General features: G+C 40.3%; 1 protein-coding gene across 1 annotated transcript in view; it reads right to left on the bottom strand.

Moving 5' to 3' along the window:
- Positions 1-21,641, bottom strand: part of EYA1 (EYA transcriptional coactivator and phosphatase 1) — a 152,149-nt gene that overhangs the window by 121,116 nt on the left and 9,392 nt on the right. The window contains exon 4 of the mRNA XM_084864941.1: positions 3,388-3,465. Coding sequence (XP_084721067.1) covers positions 3,388-3,465 — 78 coding nt within the window. The remainder of the gene's footprint in view (positions 1-3,387; positions 3,466-21,641) is intronic.

Raw genomic sequence — 21,641 nt, 5'->3', positions numbered from 1 at the left:
TCTGAGTCCAGACTTAAAGGTGACAGTCCAACCAGAGGGGCTGCCCCTGCAAAGGTCCTGATTGGAAACACATATGTCACCTTTGCATACCCACTGTCATGTTGAAGAAAGAGCACGAAGCAAGGAAGGCAGGCAGTAAGGTCTGATGGAGCATGTAGGCTAGTGCAAGAACTTGGCTTTTAGAAATGACTGGGAACCATTGAAGAGTTAGAGCAGTGAAATCAAGGCAGGAGTTCCCTCAATGTATTGCCTCCTCCTCCACTTCAAACTCATCTGCATTACTCTCCATTCATCTTTCCTAATGTGGAAGTTACTCCTTTTCTAGACTGATTCACTTCTGTTTGGGATTTCAGCCATTGCAGTCCCATTAAGGACTTCCTTCCACCACCAATCCTCCTTTACCTCTGTAAAGTTTCTGTGGACAGCAAATACCCCCTGAACTTCTCAATGCCATCCTCACCCTGTAGCCCTCTTTCTAATACTATCTTCTCTCCTTCTCCTTTTACAGTGTGTACTTGAAAGACATTTTTCTCTTCTGTGTCCACTTTCTATTATTATTCATTAAATTATCCATCTGTTCAATATACTTTATGAGCACATACTGTCTGTCAGGAACTATGTTGGAGACACAGAAATGGGGCCTCTGGGCCATGGGCACAGGGGGAACTAAAGTCCGTCCATCCATCCATGGAAACAGCTATTGACTCACTCCACTGATGCTTCTCATTTTTCATTTTTATATTCACATTGCAGAAAAGTTGGAAGAAAAGGAAAAGAACTTCCAGTACTTTTCACCCAAATTCCCCAAATACTAACATTTTATTAGATTAGCTTTATCTCATATTCTCTTTTTCTATATTATATATGTATACTATGTGTATTTCACATTTTTAGATCTGCAATCTGCTGCCCTTTTAATAACACTTCAGTGTACTTTCTTAGAAACAAGGAATTCCTATACCATAATACCTTTATCAACAACAGGAAAAATGATGCAATGCTATTATTACCCATACTTTCAAAAACTTATCTATTCACAGTATGTGATTTTCAACTTTAAAATCATTATTTTTTAAAAGTATGTGTATTATACATATACACTGGGGGGGGGGGGGGACTTTTGAAAAAACACACAAAAAGAACAAAATTCAAATTCTATTCCACCATCCAGAGAACACAGTCATTAATTTTTATATACATACACATAGGTACACACACACACATACACACACACACACACACACACACAAATGCCCTTAAAATAAAGAAATTAAACTGTGACTATATGGACTACACTATTTGTAATCTGCTTTTTTACTCGATATAGTTAACATTTTCTCATCATTAATTTTTTTAAGAAACTATTTTTAATCACTGTATATGAATCTATTGCAGAGACAGTGCTTTCCTGAAATTCTTCCCACCTTCGCCTCAGGTTCAACACTCTTCCTTTTTCTCCAGTCACCTCTGTTTCCATACAATCCCCTGTCTTACATAGAGGCTTACCCTGGGCTCAACCTTGTACACTCTCTGTACATTTTCAGAAATTTCCTTTCCAGATCTTTCTTGAGCTCCTACTTCTTCAGGTGGGTGTTACCCCATAATCAACATACCCTTCTTTCTCCACCCTTCTTTCTCAGTCTTCTCCTCTTACATCCCTCACGCCGAACTTCTCTCTCTGACTCACCCATCCAGCAATCCCCGTGTTCACAGGTAACGGTGACCACAAATTCTATGTCCTAGTACATCTTAATCTGTCACCTTCCCACACTCACTGCCAGCACCTGACCTCAGGTCTTCAGTACTTCTTGCCCAAATTAACGCAAATCCATATCTATAAAACCAGTGTCTCCAGTTCACCATACTCCCCTCTGTCCAGCTGCAGCCATGATTCTGTGTGTGAACATGATCATACAACCCCTTCCTCTGATGCCTCCCACTGCACTCGGGACAAAACACAAACGCCATGCAGGACTCGATCCCTGCGCCCTCTGCAGCATGCCCCCACTGATGGCTCACAAGGTACCTGCAGGGACACTGAGCTATTAGCAACTGCTCTATAGCCCGTGCCCCTGCACCTGGTCTCCTCCCACTGAATGCCCCAGGTCCACTGTGCTTTGTCCTACCTTTCTTTTTATTTTATTTTTTGTTAACCGGCTTAGAAAGTCTCCATGCCTCCATCCTGACCTCTTCCTTCCTAGATTGGGGGCTGTCTCCTTCCTTCACAGAATATGGATGCAGGGCTGACCCCTATATTCCTACTCTATATTTAAGGCCGAGTGCAAGCATCTCCTCCAAGAAGCCTTCCCTGACCACCCCACCCCATCCCAGTCTCTGCTGGGCTCTTCTTGGGTGTTCTTTGGGGCCCAAGGCTTCCCTCTGCCACTAACAAACTCTACTGCGATGGCCTGGTCAGAGTTCAGCCCCTAGCACAAGCTGGGGCCATTCTCATACGTCTCTGAATCCATAACAGCACAAAGCATATTGCCTGGCATAAGCCAAATTCTAGTGAGTGTTTTACAGAAGAACTAGTGGGTACTGGTATAATTAGTATAAAAGTTATAATTTGCATTTTATTTTACATCTATGTATAATTCCTTTGGATTGTGGTGTGTATTAAATAAATGATCCTGAGAGCTAGATTAAACCAATCACAAATTTACAAAAGTACAGCACTTACTATTGAGAGGTTTAATAAATACAGCAGGCAATATGAAAACTGTTAAAATATTTAAGAATTATTTCTGATAGAAAAAAATTTTCATTGAAATAGTCCAAGTTGGGCAAATTGGCAAATTTATAATCATCCTCACAGTTGTTTTATTATCACAATTACTTTCTTAGCAGCAATTTCACTATTACAGATGTGAAACTTGGACATTTTGCTTGTTGGAGGCAGACTTTTTTTTTTTTTTTAATGTGAAAGAGATTAAAAACTAACGAGGTTTTAAAGCTGCTTGACAAATCTAACTTACGTCTTTAATTGACATGACAAATGCTTAGAAGGAAGACTCCTAAGTCTGCCTAGGGGTATCAGAAGCTGATTTTCACCTACTTAAATCTGCATGATCGGAAAAATTATAAAAACAAGCCAAAAAGGGAAGGAGCCATGGCCATAATAAAGATAATTTATAGAAGGAAGAAAATTCACTTTGATTTTATATCCTTTATAGGATAGCAACATTTCCTGCAAACACTTTATTATTAAATAAAAATATTGATTGCAAATATGTCACTCTGAGAAAAGTTGTATTATTTATATGATATACATACAGATATATACCTTACCATGCATATACACACATGCATATACATACTTGTATATATAAATAATCTGGGAAAAATAATGTCTTGTATTAATGTAAGAATCTAATACTTATTCCTTACCTGAACCTGAGAAATTGTCTAAAGACCCGTCTGCTGTTGTTGAAACTATTTCACTGCTGCTCATTGGCTCTGTTTTAACTACAAAAATAAACAACATATGTCATAGATCTAATTAATAGTTATCTGTAAAGATACTACAGAAGAGAAATAACATTCAAAATAGTGACACAGAAAATTATTTTCAAATTCAGTTTTTTTGTATTTAAATATAATTCAGATTAACATTCCTAATGGAATCTTCTCTTAAAAAAAAAACACACAAAAAAACCCAAACATTCAAATGTTAAATATTTCCTCCCTAAGAAAACAATCTATTGTTACAAGTTACTCTATAAAAGAAATGCTTAAAACTAAAAGTAGTTAAATTCATTTGTTCCTTACATATGTACTGAACTGCTGTTTACTGAATAACTTATCTGGAAACTGCCATAAAGGGAATGTGAAATTACAATGGGTTTGTAGCCATGTGGCCAAATGGAGTCAGGATGATAGGATAGAGAGACGTGAAGATGGAAGACATACTGGCAGCAGCAGGTTTTCACAATGCTTTAGGACAGGTGCCTATGGGCACAGGTACACAAACACACACACACACACACACACACACACACAAATACATACACGTACATGTACACATGCACACACACTTTCTCAGTTATCCACCAGGGCTAGAAAACAGAGTGCTCAACTTAATGGATTATCATTACCATCCAGCCATAACTCACAGCCAATTCCTCAGTATCTGAGGTACATTTAATATAAAAAAAAACAAAAAAAAAACCACCACCACACTAAATGTAAATGAAGCAAAAATGTTTTCCATGTTAAAATACTACCAACAGCTGTCTTTTTGTGGAAAACATAGATGACCTTTGGTAAAGCTCCTTGGGGCTGTAAAATAAAAACCTTTAGATTTATGTTACAGGTTCTCTAAGCAACCCACTCTCCTGAGACGGTGACGGTATCATTGCACCCCTGTCAAACAAATGGCCCAGAATACTAGCCATTTCCCTATTTTCAGGTCATTTTAGAATGAAAAAATAGCATTAGTACCTTTCCTAGTGAAATGCTATGTCAGAATTTGCCTAGCCTACTTTATGGAAGTGATTCGTCCCCATTAACAGGTTCTCATAAAGAGTGCAATAATTATTTAGGGACAACCTAAAAATTAATAATGTGCTTTCCAAAGTGACAGTCCTAACAATAGTATCAGGGGAGGCTTCTCTCACAAAGTAAACACATCTGGGAATGGGTGATGGAGAAAACGTAGCTTTTCCTTCTCTCAACATTGCCAATCTCTTACAAATATCAGGCAAGGACTCCTTCACCTGACCCCTTAACCCCCAGGGCCTTTGAAATTTTTGCTGATGCATACTGAGTAGTTTAAAAATAGGCATTATAAATAGTGGCAGCAGAAAGTCACTTCAAAAAAAATTAATTATTTAGACAAAGTTGAAAAATAAAACCAGTGAGACTAATAGGAATCACTTCAACTGCTTGTTTCAGTGCAGACCAAACAATATTGTAACTGAAGTTTTCACTTTTCCACCACTAGTTGGGGGTTAGAAGTCTTAGTTGATGCTAATAAATTCTGACATAAGCCTGTATTTCCCTTCTTTCTTCACGCCTCCAGGCAGCCTAATGATCTTGCTCTTAGCAACCATCATGTGGCCGTAGATTCAGGAAAGCAGACCTGCCTCTGCTGGTGCACAGTCCCTAAGTTTCCTGCTCAGTAGTCCACGTCCTGTCTTACCTTCCTCAAAAAGGACTCCTACAATGAGTTATATATAATAAACTCCTACAATGTACATCTAAAGCAAGAGCTATTTTACTCTGTCCTGGACAAGTGACCACTGGAATTATAGCTTAGAATCACTTACCACATGCCTAGTAAGGATGAGAATTTGGCCCACGGGATACAGTCATGTAAAATGCCTACTGTGTGTCAGATTCTACAAGCATGTCTCAGAGCACAGCTCACAGACTCCCTCGTTAGATATTGTCTTCTTTTTTCACATGCAAAACCTTGAAACCAGAAGGTTGGGAATTTGCCCAAAGTCAGAGGGGGCAGAAATGGGATTTAATTTTGGATACTTTTGGTTCTAAGGCTTGAAGAATAGCAAAAAGTAGCACTTGCCAATAATTAGAGTTGCTCTATAACAGAGCAAGATGACTGAGGTGCCATGCCACTGTCTTTATGAAGAATAATAATCATAACCAACTCTGTCTGTTTACTCCAAACAGATCTAAAGTCTCTAATTGCACACTCCTCCAGTCCCAGAGCCCGCAGGGCAAGTCCTCGCTGTGCTAGCACGTCCACACTTCCTGGCCAGCGTCCTGGCTAGCATATCTCTGGTAGATGCTGAGCTGCCTGGGACAGATGGTGAAGAATCCATCGTCCATGGTGCGGGATGTTAGCCCAATGACTTCTAAATCTTTGCCAAAACTCAGGTCTATGCTTCTGCCAACTGGACCATACAATTACTCTGTGAAAGCCGGACTATACCAAAACTTCTGCTCCTGTCCCCTAAAACCCACCCCAGCCATGCTCCATACGATTGGCTTAATCAAATGCACCTTTCACTCCCAAGAGACACATTCAGTTATACTTGAAATCCATTCACAGCCGGCCAAAAGAATAGGAAGGAAAGGAAGAGGATACTTTTCCTTCTAGGCCCCAAGTCCATGGCCTCTCGCCATTGTTCAAATATGCCCATCTATACACACGAAGGAATAAAGACTCCCTTTTCCTAATGCATCCGATGTTTAAAAGGCTCACTGTTGAAGAGGAGAGGATGTACATAAGGTGACTACCCGGGCAGGGGTGATGCTATCAGGTGCTGTAATGGAACACCTCATCACCAGGGACCTGATGCTAAAGAGACTGGCGATTTATTGTGATGGTAAATGGTTTCTGAATAAAAGCCAAAGGAACCGAGACCACTTCTGCCTTTGTTGCCAAGCACCCACCCACCACAAAGTTAAAAATACAAGAATAATCCGGGCCACCAAAAGGTTCCCATCCCCACTAGCTTGCACCACCGCGGTTACCAGCACGCTGTGGAGGATGGAACACAGCACTGCTCCAAGGCTTTGGATTTAAAAACACCACATGCTGAATGTTTTTGGTCTTAGAGAGTTGAGCTACTGTCACATCTGTGAACAATTTTCCCATCTAAGCCACCTATCTGAAAAGGGGGGAAAAAATCCATGCACAATCTGCTCTCTAAATAACTAAAGGACTCTTTCCTCTCCTTCACTACATGTCTTTAGTCTATAAGAAAAGGGAATTTTTTAAAAAAATCTATTTTACACCCACTAAAGAATCTATATTTTTCTACCACCCCACGTTTCCACCTGATGTTTCAGAATTCTCCTTTGTCCATTTAATACCCCTGACCCCCCTCCCCTCCCTGCCCCCACCTCCTTCCTTGGGCCATGCACGTAGGGCTCAGCTGTACTGAAGCAACGGGACTCCCTTGAGGTACCAAGACTTCCATCTATCAATGCTATTAAGCTTTGGTTTTGGACTCAGAGAATCTAGTTACTTACAGTGAGACTTTATGAAAGTTCTTTGATCTCTTCAACCTTAATTATATCATGAATAGAAAAAATTAATGATACCTACATTACAGGCATGCATAAGCCATAAACATTTATGTAAAGTAACTGGTCTGAAGCAGAAGCTGGATCCATATTTATCACCGTCTTTGGGAGTAGAGATATTCTATTTCTGCTGCACTGAGTGCCTTCTCCTGGGGAGTGAGTCCCAGGGGGAAATGCCAAAGGAAGACGTTAAAGCATCAGCTTTGGAGCTGTCATCTGAATTTCCATCTAGTTTTGCTATTAGCTGCGTAAACCTGGAAAAGTTATTCCATTTCTACATGCCTGAGCTTCCTCATCTGTAAGTGGGTAAATACACTCATAAAAAACGATAAATGCTTATAAATCATTTAGCACTGTCCTTGGTCCAGAGGCCCTGTTTTCATAGTCACTCTATCATGATAGTGTATTTAATTAGAGAAATCAAAGTGTTTCTTATGGAGCAAAATCTATTATAATATTCATATTAAAGTTAAGCCTATGTTTAAAAAGCAAATGAGAAGAATTTAAGGTTAAGTGACTTGTCTTACATCAACCATGAGGCCATGGCCTCTGGAGAGAAATCCAGGTAACTTGGAGGTCACTTCAGAAGGCAGGACTAAATGACTTATAGTCCTGCCTCCTGAAGAAAAGGCAGGCAGGACTTTTTGAGAAAACTTATACTTTTGCCATTACAATCAGTACATATTCTTTCTGAAGAAACAGGCCAGCAGGGAATTATAAGTATTCCAGGAAAAAAATGTAGGCATCTCTTCAGCACTGTTTAAGGTAAGCACTGGTCCATGGAAAAAAGACACCGGCCCTAGCCAGTTCATTCAGTGGTTAGAGCATCAGCACAAAGATGGCAGGATCTCAGGTTTAATTCTAGTCAAGGGCATGTACTTGCTTGCAGGTTCAATCCCTGGCCTCAGTCAGGGCCTGTGTGGGAGGCAACCAATGGATGTCTCTCTCACACATTGATGTTTTTCTCTGTCTCTCCCCCTCCTTTCAACTCTTTCTAAAAATTAATGGGGAAAAAAAATCCTTGGGTGAGAATTAACAACAATAACAAAAATATAACTGTCTTCCTTCACCATAAACTTAAATCAGATCAGACCATTGGAGCAGGTGACAATGGCTGCAAAGATCATCAACTAACCCATCTTACTAGGCCTCTGCTCAAGAACTTCAGGTTATACTTTGAATGTTATGGTCATATGCATAATCTTCAAGAAGATAGTAGGCTGGTCAGAGGATCAAGTATCAGTCATGTGACTGGTTATTTCTCACCATGGATTAGGAGGACAGTTAAACCCCAAAAGGCAGCTCTGCCTGCTGAATCGGGAGCCAGACTCATTGTTATCAATTCACCCAGGATTGCACCAGCCGAGGTGAGCAGTGGGTCCTCCCAAGCAGTATTAAGCTCCTTTCTTAACTTTTCTTCAAACTCTAACAGCACAGTCTTGTCTTTGGAGGCACATGCTCGGGCTTCCTCTCTATTTGCTACCCACTGTAATGCATAAAGACTTCAAAAACACAGGTCACCATCCTCTACTATTCCTTATGATCCCTTCATCTCTCCTGTCTCGGCGAAATGTGCCTTCATTCCACTCTGGTTATTTAAAGGTTCAGTAACACCTCTGTCTAGAACTGCATTCCTGCCAAGAAACGTCGCCTTTTACCTTTTTCATTTGCTCACTTTGGTCAGACTTTCTCATCAGGACATCCTCTCTTTCCAAACCCTGATCCATTCCTCCACCAGCTGCACTAGCATAGCCTGGAACCCAGCACTCCACCCTAGGGTCCTATGTTGACTCACTTTTCCAAGCAACTGGTTGCCAAGCTCTCATCCCAGGACTGGCAGCCTCTCGCTGCTCACTCCTCAGCAGCTGTTCTGGATTGCTGAGCCTGGGAGAAGAGGCCGCAATTTTGCACACTGACCAACTGGATTAAAACCCATGCTTCTATTATATATTCTTTTGAGTCATTCTGTTGCTTGACAATCCTCCTTCTCCATTTATTGTGCCTCTAACAGTTTCCACTGAGCAGTTTCCACTTTCCTCAAGTCCCTGAACCAAAGCTTATAATGCCATCACCAACTTTTTTTTTTAAATCCTCACCAAAGGATTTTTCCCCATTGATTTTCAGACAGACTGGAAGGGGAAAGGTGTGTGTGTGTGTGTGTGTGTGGAGAGAGAGAGAGAGAGAGAGAGAGAGAGAGAGAGAGAGAGACAGACACAGACAGACAGACAGACATGAGAGAGACACATCGACTAGTTGCCCCCTGCACTTGCCCTGACTGGGGCTGTGGCTCAAACCCACAACCAAGGTATGTTCCCTTGACTGGGAATCAAACCCCAGACCCTTTGGTCCATGGGCTGGCATGCTAATCACTGAGCAACCGACCAGGGCACCAATTATTTTATGAAGAAGGTTGAAGCTTCATTAAATTTTCAATTATCCTCCTGCAACCGTTCTCAGTTTCCCACTGGTTAATCTCTGTGGAGGTTACTTTTCCTCTATCGGGGTTAACCCTCACACCTTTATTCTTGCTGTCATATCCACACCTCTTTGCAGCAATACTCTTTACTTGGTTATTTGGTCTCTCAGCGACCTTGATCATCCTATGTCTAGTGGCCACTTCCCTCTCCCTACAAAAACAGACAGATCTTTTCTACATTTAAAAAAATCTTCTCTCTACCATGATATATCTCCCTTCTTTCATCATCAAGTTTCCTGAAAATATGTTTCAAATTCTTATCTACTTACTCTTTAATCCTTTGCATCATCTCTTTATAGCTACTAGTTTACTCAAAGGACTTTTCCAATTCCCCAATTCAACTTTTCTCAATCCTGGTTTTCCTTAATTCTCCTGCAATGGGCCTTTTTCTGACACTTTTATCAATATAACAGCAATATTTCTCTTTTTTCCTTATATATATCTATTTCTCTGCATTTTCTTCCTTTTTCTATGCTTCTATAATTCCACCTCTCTCTTGTGTGTTTGAATTTTCTCTCACAATCATTTCTTTCCTGGCTACAATTTTTTATAAAATCACCTTCATGTAGCTGACTCCCAAATCTCTTATCCACATGCACACCTTTTTCATGAGGACCAATCCCCACATCCCAATGATGCGATGCTCTTGCCTGAACCAGGGTCAAACTCAACCTGCCCCAACATAAACCGTCATCTTATCCCTCTGTAATGGGCTTGTCACCTAGACTGAAAGTTTTCTTTTCAGCCCCGAGTTATCTTTGCTCCTCATTCCCCCCTTCTTTTCTTAATCCTCACCAGAGGACATGCTTACAGAGAGGAAGGGTGAGGAAAGAAGGGAGGCAGAGAGAGGGGAGGCGGAAAGCAGGGGGAGAGAGAAACATCAGTGTGCAAGAGAAACATTGATTGGTTGCCTTCTGTTCCACTTGAGATTGAACCACAACCTGGGTGTGTGCCCTGACTTGGAACCAAACCAGCATCCTTTCAGAGCACAGGATAGCACTCAACCAACTGAGCCACCCTGGCCTGATTGGTTCCTATTTCTTCATACCCTATTGCCAGGTCTATAGTTTCTACCACCCTAACCTTCCACAACTATCTTCAACTTCGCAGTCACTGTCTTAATTACCTTATACCTCTTCTCTTTTAAAGCTGGCAAATTTACCTCCAGCCATTGCTCTCTCTACTCATCTCCCATAGCCCAGACTTGAGTGAGTCACTCCTGGCTCGGAGATCATCACTAGGTTCTCTATTTGCTCCTGAACTGTTACTATTCCTTTATCATGTTTTTAAGGCCTCTAACACCAATCATCTCTCTCTCTCTCTCTCTCTCTCTCTCTCTCTCTCTCTCTCTCTCTCTCTCTCTCTCTCTCTCTCTCTCTTTTTTGCTTTATATCCCCGTTTTACAGAACCCAGTGTCCATATAGAAAGTCAACATTTAAAGCGAACTTGCTTACCAAGATGCTTACTGCTTCCTCAAACCCACAGGATTGCTGGTGCCTTTCTCTCTGGCACTAAATGTTCTATAAAATTTCCATTTGACTGACTATATTCTACAATTCCTTCAGGGTTCAACCCAAGTCCCACCTGCTTAGTTAAGTTCTGCCTGATCTACTACTCAGGGATGAATTTTCTTTTCCTTGAGCTACTAAATCTGAGTATATATCTCCTTTAGAACATATATCCTGTTCTACCTCACTTTACAATTCATAATCTTATCCATTTTCATATATTATAAATTTCTTCATGGGAAGAACATCACCCTTTTAGATGCCTACAGAACATAGCACAAGGTTTAACACATAGTTGGAAACTCATCGGGGGAAACATGAAGGTGAAATGTACCACTGACTTTAAAAAACAGTTTACAACTGACTTCATACCCCTGGGTACATTGCATAGGGCAATCAAAAATTATAGATGCTCAATGTCACTAATTATCAGAAAAACACAAATTAAAAACACAATGAGATAGCGCCTCACACCTGTCAGAATGGTTATCATCAATAAATCAACAAACAAGTGTTGGCAAGATTGTGGAGAAAATGGAACCCTCATGCACTGTTAGTGGGAATGCAAATGGGTGCAGTTACTATGGAAAAGAGTATGGTGGGTCCTCAAAAAATTAAAAATGGAACTGCCTTCTGACCCAGTGACTCTACTACTGGGTATATATCCTGAGAAACTCAAAACAGTAATTTGAAAGAATATATTGTATGCACCCCTATGTTCACTGCAGCATTATTTACAATAGCCAAGGTATGGAAGCAACCCCAGAGCCCCTCAATAAACAAGTGGGTAAAAAAGCTGTGGTACATTTGAATACTACTTGGCCATAAAAAAATAAAATCTTACCATTTCTGACAGCATAGATAGACCTAGAGAATATGCTAAGTGAAATAATTCAGAGAAAGACAAATAACATATGTTCTCACTTATATGTGGAATCTTAAAAAACAAAATAAGAAAACAGAAACAGACTCATAAGTTCAGAGAACATACTGATGGTTGCCAGAAGGGAGGGAGGATGGGGAGCTGGGTGAAAAAGGTGAAGGGATTAAGAAGTACTAATTGGAGTGACAAAATAGTCATATGGATGTAAAAGTTTATATATCCATAAACACAATGTTTTTTCTTTGGTCAGTTCCCATTTGGAAAATGAGGCATCCATGTATGTTTAGATTGGCTCCATATAGAGTCTGGAATGTTATTGTTATCTCTCCCAAATTATAAAGTTCAAATCTTCCTCTTTCTCTTAAGAGAGGATAGGAAAATATTAGCTCCTCAAAATAGTACATCTGGTACAATGTTCTGAAAACCAAATCAACACATATAGACTAAACTTGAACTCAAGGGTTATACAATGGCCAACAAGAAATGTTAGTTTCAAAACTTGTGATTCACGGGAAGCACAGCATGTTGGAGTAGCACTGTGCAGTGACCAGTTGTAGAGGTCTAGACTAGTTGACTTTTTTCTTTTGTAAAAGAAATGATTTGTGGTAAATGATGACTGTTCCTTGGAAATACCTTTTGCAAGTCCACTTACCATTCTTGCCACTCTAGCTCAGGCTCCTAACACATAAAATCTGGGTAGGTTACATGAGGCTCCAGGCTGCTGCTCATCTCTCCCCCAGTCCAATCTACCCTTGAAATTGCTACCAGATTAATACCTAAAACACCTTCACCATATCAATCCCTTGCTCAAAATATTCAGTGACTTCTCCACTGGCTCCAGGATGAAGTCCAAATTCCTTAGCCTCCCATTCAGGGTCCTCCCCAGTTTGGCTCCAGCTGATCCTTCCAAACCTTATCTACTATCAATTCCTTCTCCAGCCATAACTGGTCTCCTACAGCCTCCAGAACTATCCTACCTTTGTTCCCACTGCTCCTTCATTTAGAATGCATTCCATTTCGTCTCAACCTATTCAAATTCTACCCATTTCCCAACACTCAGCTCAGATTCCATCTCCTTCTTGAAGCCTGGCCAGACCTCAGGGAGCTGAAGAGCTCCTTTTTCTGAACTCTGAGAGCACTTTTGTTTGGATCGGTGGCTGCTAACCTTCTCGAGAATGAAGGAAGCCCTCTTCTAACACCAAAATATTTCAGAACCAAATGAGAGCCTATTTTTCATCTGCTGATTGAGAAAGCTGCATAATGACAAAAGCCTACTGCAAATTTTCAGACAAGAAAATCCATATTTTCAAAAATATCACAGAACATCCCTATGCGAGAAAAGCTTAATTGATATGTAGACTATTCATCTCCTCAGCCTGAAAAGGTTTTGAACAAAAGAATCTGCTGGTCTTCAGTACTTGCTCTGCACCTCTTGGGGATCTTTGAGCTGCAGGTTGAAAATCCTCATCTCATAATTTCATTGACATACTATGACCTTTCAGTTTTTGCCAAATTTTCAAAAGTTTTCTCTCTTCCAACCAGATTGTGAGCTCCTCCATGTAGGAACAGTGCCACATACCTCTCTGCGTATCTATTAGAATCTGGTAGATTATATTATACAGTAAAAACTAAATAAATGCTTCCTTTCTATGACACTAAGTATTTTAGGTTCAATTTTTTCACCATATTTCATTATAAAAAAATTCCTAAATACAGAAAAGTTAAAATAATTATGTGGTGAACATTTATAAACCAGCCATTTACTTTTCCATATCTATTTCTCATAAAACCATCATATTTTCATGCATTTCAAAAAGAGTTACAGACATAATATATTTCCCCTAAACACTTCAGTATTTATATCATTAACTAGAGTTCATATTTGTTTATGGTTCTTTTTCTTTTAAGTAAAATGTATATATAATTAAATGCATGAATCTTAAATGTGCCATTAAATGACTTTTAACAGATACCCATATTTAAATTCTGAAATGCAATCTAAGTATTTTTAGGATGTTATAATAATGGAAGCAAAACACAACAGAATGAAAAGATTGCTCCAATTTTAAGAACTCAGGTAGCAATAGGATATTCTCAATTTCTGGCCAGGCAATAGTTAAGTAGAATTTTAGCATGGAAGAGTAAGAATTTTTAAAGTAGTTTGTTTATTATTTATTTATTATTTACTTACTTACTTATTTAGCACCTACTACATGCCAGGCATTGTGTAAGCACTTTCTAAGTGATAATGGCTTGCTCCTCCTCGTAATTGTATGATATATCTATGATAACTGTCACATTTTGAAGACGAGGAAACTGCACCTTAAATATGTTTTAAAGATGTTTTAAAGGTCACAGGGCTACTTTCAAATTTCTTTGATTACCATACCTTTTACGACACCACCGGAAAGTCAAATATTTTCTGATTAGGGTTTTATCATCCTCCATCATTCCTCTGATGGACATCTGAACAATCAGTGAAAGGCACAGCAAAAGGAAAGTCCCAGAATATCCCAAGTGTATCAGTGGATGTTGCAAATTAGCAGATGGTAAAATAAACTAGCGGACCAAGATTGGAAGCAGATGAGCTGATGCGAACTCAGAACCTCAATCATATCAATCTGAAAACAGGGTTGACTTGCCTAAAATGTAATCAACCTACCAAATTGACATCTCACACCACACCCTTTCCCCATCTCTCTCCACTCTTGACCAGCTCGCAGGAGCACCCAGACACAAACCCTACCTGCACTGTGTACTGACTAAGCAGGTCCTTCCTGAGCACCTGGAGTCCTCAGTCCCTGCAAAGGCCCTTAGGCGACATATAGGATCTTAAAGGAGGAAAGATCCTCTCCTCCTAGGCAGACACTACAATAGCCAGTCCTACTGGATATGTTCCTATAAAGTATAACACTTATTATTACTTAATAGCTGTGATGTTTTCAGCATGCAGTAGATGCTAATGCCTGTGCTTAGTATTTTAGATAGATTGTTATAATGCCCTGTGATTAAGGTGCAATCCCAATTATATAAGGGAGAAAGCAGAGGTTCGGAGATCAGAGATAATGATGATACAGGCAATGAATTTTAAGAACTTCCTCCGAGTCACATACTGTTCTAAGTGCTTTTCCAACTCATGTACCCATCCTCACAACCCTGCAGGTAGGGGCCATTATTTCCTTCCTTTTACAGACCAGGAAGCAGAGGCAGAGAGCAGGCATGCCATTCCACAGCGTCACACTAACCCAGAAGGGTAACGCCCGCCTCTGTGTTCTCAGGAAACCCACATGTCAGTTACATGGACAGTCAACAGCTGGATTACGACTTTCTAGCCCAGATCAGTCTGAGTAAAAAAAAAAAATCCATCTTCTCACTATCCTGCTTTCCTACATTATAAATATTATTCATTCCCTTTTTTTTTAAAGGCAATTATCAGGTATAAGTTTATGCTGGAAGAAATGGTGATATATTTCAGATAAAAATGCCATCAGTACTTCTCACCTGGAATCTCCTCACCACCCACCACCCCTTAAATACATTTTAAAATACCACCCAAGTACATTACTGAAACACAGGCACAAGCACATCATCGTCCTCCTTACCAGCCTGCAGGTCGCCCAGCTCCTGCAGGACTGAATCCCAACTCCTCAACTGTGTACCAAACATCCTTTACCATCTGGTAGGGTGGCTCTGAGCACCGTCTCTATGCACTTTGCACATGTCCCTCATCTCACACATGTGCTCACTGTCCCTGGCATTAGGGATGTCTTTGCTCTCCTACCTCAGACTCAAAGTGTTATTCATGTGTAGAAACCAACCTCCACCCTCAGCCACCTCTACAGCAACAGTTCTCAACCTGTGGTTCTCTACCATCGGAAAACACAGATATTTACATTACGACTCATAACAGTAGCAACATTACAGTGATGAAGTAGCAACGAAAATAATTTTATGGTTGGGGTCACCACAACATGAGAAGCTGTATTCAAGAGTCTTGGCATTAGAAAGGTTGGGAACCACTGATCTAGAGACTGTACACACATACATGTAAACACACATGTACATAGATGTTGCCTTCGCCGGGCCGCACTCTCAGATAACGGAAAGGAATGTTTTAAGGCAGATAAAGTGCTTCAGTAAGAGCCAAGCATTTTGGCTACTGAGGAGGCCAAGTTTTACAGTGTGAAGAGTGTGGGCTTTGAAACCAGCCTCGTGTGCCTTTGACTCTGGCCTCAGCTCAGATAATAAGCTGTGTAAACAGAGACCAGCTATCTAAATGCTTTAAAATGTGGTGCATAAAAGGTACCCTAACTTCTTGTGAGGATAAAATAGCGCTCAGTAATAGTAAGAATTCAGTCAAATCTGTCCATATTCTTTCTCTTGCTAAAAATTATTCTTTCCATGCAAAATTCCTCTTATCAGTAATAGGGACAATGATAGAATAGATAAGCATTTTGGATTTTGATCCACTTTATGTAAAAAAAAGTTTCCAATTTGTGTGATGGGAGTAATAAAACATACCTCCTTGGAATGTGTTTGGTAGAGTTCATCTATCTTTTGTTGGTGTGATAGTATATCGGAGGAATGAAATAAAACTAAAATTCTGCAAATCCAGCAAATTACCAGGAACATAATCATAATCACCCTTTAGTTAGATATAATTTGGGTTCCTTTTTTCCTACCTAATGTGAAAATGAAAAAGTTGTGATTATGTACCTGTTACTTCTATTATATTGTATGTCTGAAGCCAAAGAGAGGAGAGCAAATTATTCTTAGATGTTACTCCAAGTAAACACACACACACACACACACACACACACCATTTTGCTCACCCCAAGGCATGCTTGACTATCATGAGAAATTAGGAATTACTTAAAGCAAGGAATCCATGACCAAAGGAATAAGAATTAGCCTAAATACCAGCACTCACTGAAGGTTCACACATCTGTCTGGAGGGAACCAGAAGTTTTTCCCTGAAAGATAGGATGTGCTTAGGGAAATGAATTGCTGCTTATACCAAAGTTCTGGCCCACCAGGGACAGGCCACAGAACTGTGATTCTCTGAACTATCGTTATTAGGAGTAGTGAAAACCGTCTCCCCTGAGTCACTTGTTTATCAGGAAGCCTGTCTCTCTAGAACCTCTGAGCTTAGCTGCAGGCAATCAACACTGCAGTCCCCATTCACAGTATGGAAGACACAGTTAGCTCTACAGAACAGACTAGAGTATATATGCCAACCTACCAGGCCTTATACAGGCCATACCTTTATTCCTCCGGCTTTCTCTCTCAGACACCCTCACTCTCTCTCCTCCAGGCACACTTGCTGTTCCTGGAACAGACCAGGCATGTCCCCAACACTCGGCTTTGACAACTGCTGTTCCTATGGAGCCCCCGACAAATGCCACTTAAACTTCTTTTTTGACTTGTGCTTGTTTCATACCCTTTGGTTCGCAAAGTCAAGATACATGTGACCAAATGTATCGCCTGCTTAAAAATACTTACTAAGGCAGTCAAGCTGTAACTGCTTTTTAACTTCTACAGTTATACTGCTCCCATCCAAATGTGCGCATAGAAATGATTTGTAATGAAAAGCAGAGATGACTTAGCATCTCCACTTAATCCCAGAGGCTTAGCATAGATGGATGGCTGGTGGAATTATAATGAAGCCTAAAGCTTTGGAAATTAGTGAGAGATAATCCCCTAAAAGTTACCCTATGGATGCATCATGCTGTGCACACGTGACCCAGGGAAGAAATCTCACAAATGCAAGAACTTAGAGACCAGAGTGCACTGACCCTGGGAGTTGACCTTACACTAAAGCCCTTCTGTCATCAGAGCCTCTGCCATCGGTTCTTTGCCAGCAGTCCCCCACTCTTCGCTGGGGTTGGGGTTCTCCAGTCCTGAAGACACCGACGTGGCAGTGCGGGCCCCGGTATTTGGCGTGAAGGCATTAGGAAAGGCAGCTGAGGGGAACCTCGTGCTCCCTGCAAATAACATGGGGGTTTGCAAACCCAGGCTCTGGACTCAGAACCTGATTCAAAGATCAGGTCAGACACCAGTGGTACCTCACAGCCACATGTCTTTCAAGTTGGCATTTCACTTTCTAGGACTCGGTTTCTTATGTGTAAGGGAGTGATGAGAACTGTAGAGGTGACTATTATTTGCATACGGCCTAGAAGCTAGTAGATACAGAGCATTTAGTACGCTCCAGGGGTGCTACAAGTTTTACTTATCCCCACAGCGAGTCTGGTGAAGCTCCGCTATGGTCCCATTTTACAGATAAGGAAACTGAGCCACACAGGCACTCGCTTGCTTGAGCTCACACTGCCAGTAAATGGAGCTGGGATTCAAACCAATCTCCTAACCATGATGCTGGCAATCTAAAAGAAAGTTTGTGAAGATGAATGGAATAAATCTTGGGGAATGGTCAGCGTAATGGACTGCCAATGTTATTCATAAAAGTAGCTATTATTACTATTAATTAGCAATAGGCACGTGATAATTATTCTCATATTCTATATAGGCAAACATAAAACCGTATCAAATTGTTTTCATGTTCATCCTTTCCTGGCTTTTGCTAAATAATAATTTATAAGAGGCTAATTCTATGGCTGCAAACTCTAAAAATGTCACTTAGAAAACTCCTTTAACTCACAATATCCCTTAATCTTCCAGAAACAAAATCATGTGCAGGATGTAAACAACAATAAAATTATATTACCATGTTTCTATTAACGACAGAATATTGGACCACAAAAATATAAATATAGCCTTCAAATGCAGCCTCAGACCGTAATTTTATGCACTCTCACACCAGTTTGCATATTTCTTGTACATAGATTTCTTTAAAATACTCCAGTTGGACAAAACTGTATTTTACTACATTAATATTACAGTGAGGAAAACAATGTCAGATAACTTATTAGTGTTCTAAGCTTTGCAGAAATGATAAAATAACTTTAAAATAACTCCTGGTAATACCAGTTTGTACAATTGAATTAACCTGTGATGTAAAATATGCAATATTACAATTAAATACATCTTAAAATGCAGAAAATCTAGCCACCTCATTCAAGATTGTATCTCTTATCATCTTAAAAATCTGACATATCATTCCAAACGACTATCTGAATTACTGAATTCCTGAAGCCCTAGTTGCAGGGAAGATTCCAATGGCATCTGGTCTTATGTCACTCACAGGCAAATTCATCTGCCTTCAGACAAAATTAAGCTTCTTCTTACGTATAAATCTAAATTTTCAATACAGGAAAACTCTTCATTCCGCTTGCTCACACCTCCTTTTGGCCCTTCTCCACGCCTTCCCCTCCCCCCTACCCCAACCAAAAATAAACAGTCAAACCAGGAATATATGAACGGACCAATCATGGCCTCCCAGGGACTTAAGACAACCAGGAAAAACAAAGATGGAAAGAATCACTGCTTTGCAAACAAGGCTTTAATTAGGTCCGTAAATAAAAACCCTTTTACTGCTCCAGCCCTGAGCCCTTCTGAAGGGAGATTTCCCAACTACTTCTCACACTTACACAACACAAACACCAGCACACAGCCTCCACCACGCTGACGCGTGAACACCCCCCCACACACACACACACTGAGAACCCTCTAGATTTCCAGTTATCTAAAAAAGCATCCCCACTAGAAGTCCTAGGTCTTAAAAATTGTACTGTAACAACATAACAAGAAATTTCTACTCCATCCTATCCTGGAAGACAGGAAAAAACAGGTAAAAGAAAAGCCACAGTTGATGTTTTCAAAACCATCCATTGGTCTCCCCGCCAGGCCAAACTTTAATTGTTTAAGAGCAACTACACAATGAATTCGCTTGGAAACAACACCTTCTAACAGTGCTTTTCTGAATGCAGGTCAAGCATTCACTTAGGCCAGTGGTGGGCAAAATCATTAGCCAACAGAGCCAAATATCAATAGTACAATGATTGCAATTTCTTTTGAGAGCCAAATTTTTTAAACTTAAACTTCTAACACCACTTCTTCAAAACAGACTCGCCCAGGCCGTGGTATTTTGTGGAAGAGCCACACTCAGGGGGCCAGAGAGCTGCATGTGGCTTGAGAAGTGCAGTTTGCCAACCATGGACCTAGGCTATTTTATAGTATTTTTTATCTACTTACGTTTTATAATTCAGAGATGTATAAACTGTGTGAAACCAACAGTTAACTGCAACAATAACAACTCAGAGAGGCTGGAATGGAACATGCAAGTATGAAGAGTTGCGAGTTTTGAAACATGAAACATTCAAACAACTTTTCTAACTGAGGACCACTTCATCTAGGATATGAAAAAGCACAATATTTGAGGCTGCAGCTCAGTGTCTGTCTTTATCCCTTAGATGAACCATGAAAAGAGGCGCTGGCCTGTGAGTACAGAGCCTACAAACATTGAGTCTTAGGATAATTTGGCAGCAGACCGAAGAAGAAACTTAATATTCTCTGCCTTTCCATTCCATTCCCTCCTTGTTTGTTCTTCAGATGAAGTTATGGTTTTTGATACAGGAGATTTTCGTGTTTTCTTAGCCTCATTAGAGGGACAAGTGGTGGCAGGAAGGAAAAAATGGCCCTGAGAGAGACAAGACGGTCAATATAAATGTGGGCAAAGCCAGCGACTGGGTAAACGGCATGGAAGTTCTGTTGACCTAATTAAGGGGGACCAGCTTCAATGAGGCGGCAGCGAAGTCGCTCCAATATAAATCACGGCCTAGAAAGCTAGAAAGAAAAACTAGGGAGTTAGGGGAGGTGATGGGTATTTTAAACGCTCTTTGAAATTTTAATGAATTTCTTGTGTTTTTTTCATTCTTCTGATTCGTTGGTAAACACTGCTGGCTTCAAAATAAATAAGGTTTTCAAAGAAGGGACAGGGAAATCTATTATGATTAGACCCCAGGGAAGCCTGCCAGACATTGTGACTTCACTCATTTAAGCTTAACTCCTCTAGTGGTGACTGTGAGGAATGAAGCCAACGCATTATAGAACATGTAAGTAGCATGATGAATTGATTCACCAACTGAATAATAACCCAGAACTTTGCAATACTGTTTGCATCTACACAGGCATGGAACAGGGATCGTGAGGAAAGTTTTGAGCCCACATTTTCAGACTTCATACTGACATAAAACGGAATATGCCCATCAGTTGACTAAAACCCCATTTTATTTTCTGGACAATTGATACTAACGTCTTCTAGCGTCACTTTTTAACGACTGGAACCCTTGGCATCTCCTAGCTTCTCTTAACGACTAGAACCCCTGCAACATCCACCCTGAAGAATTCCCGAAAACAGAGTGAAACGAGTAACTGTGTCTTGATCTGAAATTGGCCTAAACATCTCATTTCCAATATATAAGATAATTAAGATTTTTTAAGGATAAGGAGTCATTTTTAAATATTTCCCAAACTGAATGGCTCATCAGATTACACACGTGTCCAACATGTTTTATTATTTTGAACTTATTTTAGTTGTGCAAAAAATATTCCCGAATCTGAACATGATATCAGCGATTCAGTGTAAATACTCAGGAACATATGACCACCCCACAGGCCCTTAAAACGCAAACCTCACATCATTCACACGGAGCCACCCCAGGGGGAAGTCCCCACATACACTCGGTTTCATAATGGTGTGGTGCTTATTTTATCTGAGACAGTATGCCTGTGAATAATGGCAAAATGAAACATCTCACCCTGACTTCACTTCTTCCTCTATAAGAAAATTAACGACCATTATTTCATATTAATCCTACCAACATGT

This window comes from Pipistrellus hanaki (genome assembly GCF_964339955.1).
Source record: "Pipistrellus hanaki genome assembly, chromosome: 17".
Classification (NCBI taxonomy): Eukaryota; Metazoa; Chordata; class Mammalia; order Chiroptera; family Vespertilionidae; genus Pipistrellus; species Pipistrellus hanaki.
This window is presented reverse-complemented; position numbering and strand designations above follow the sequence as displayed.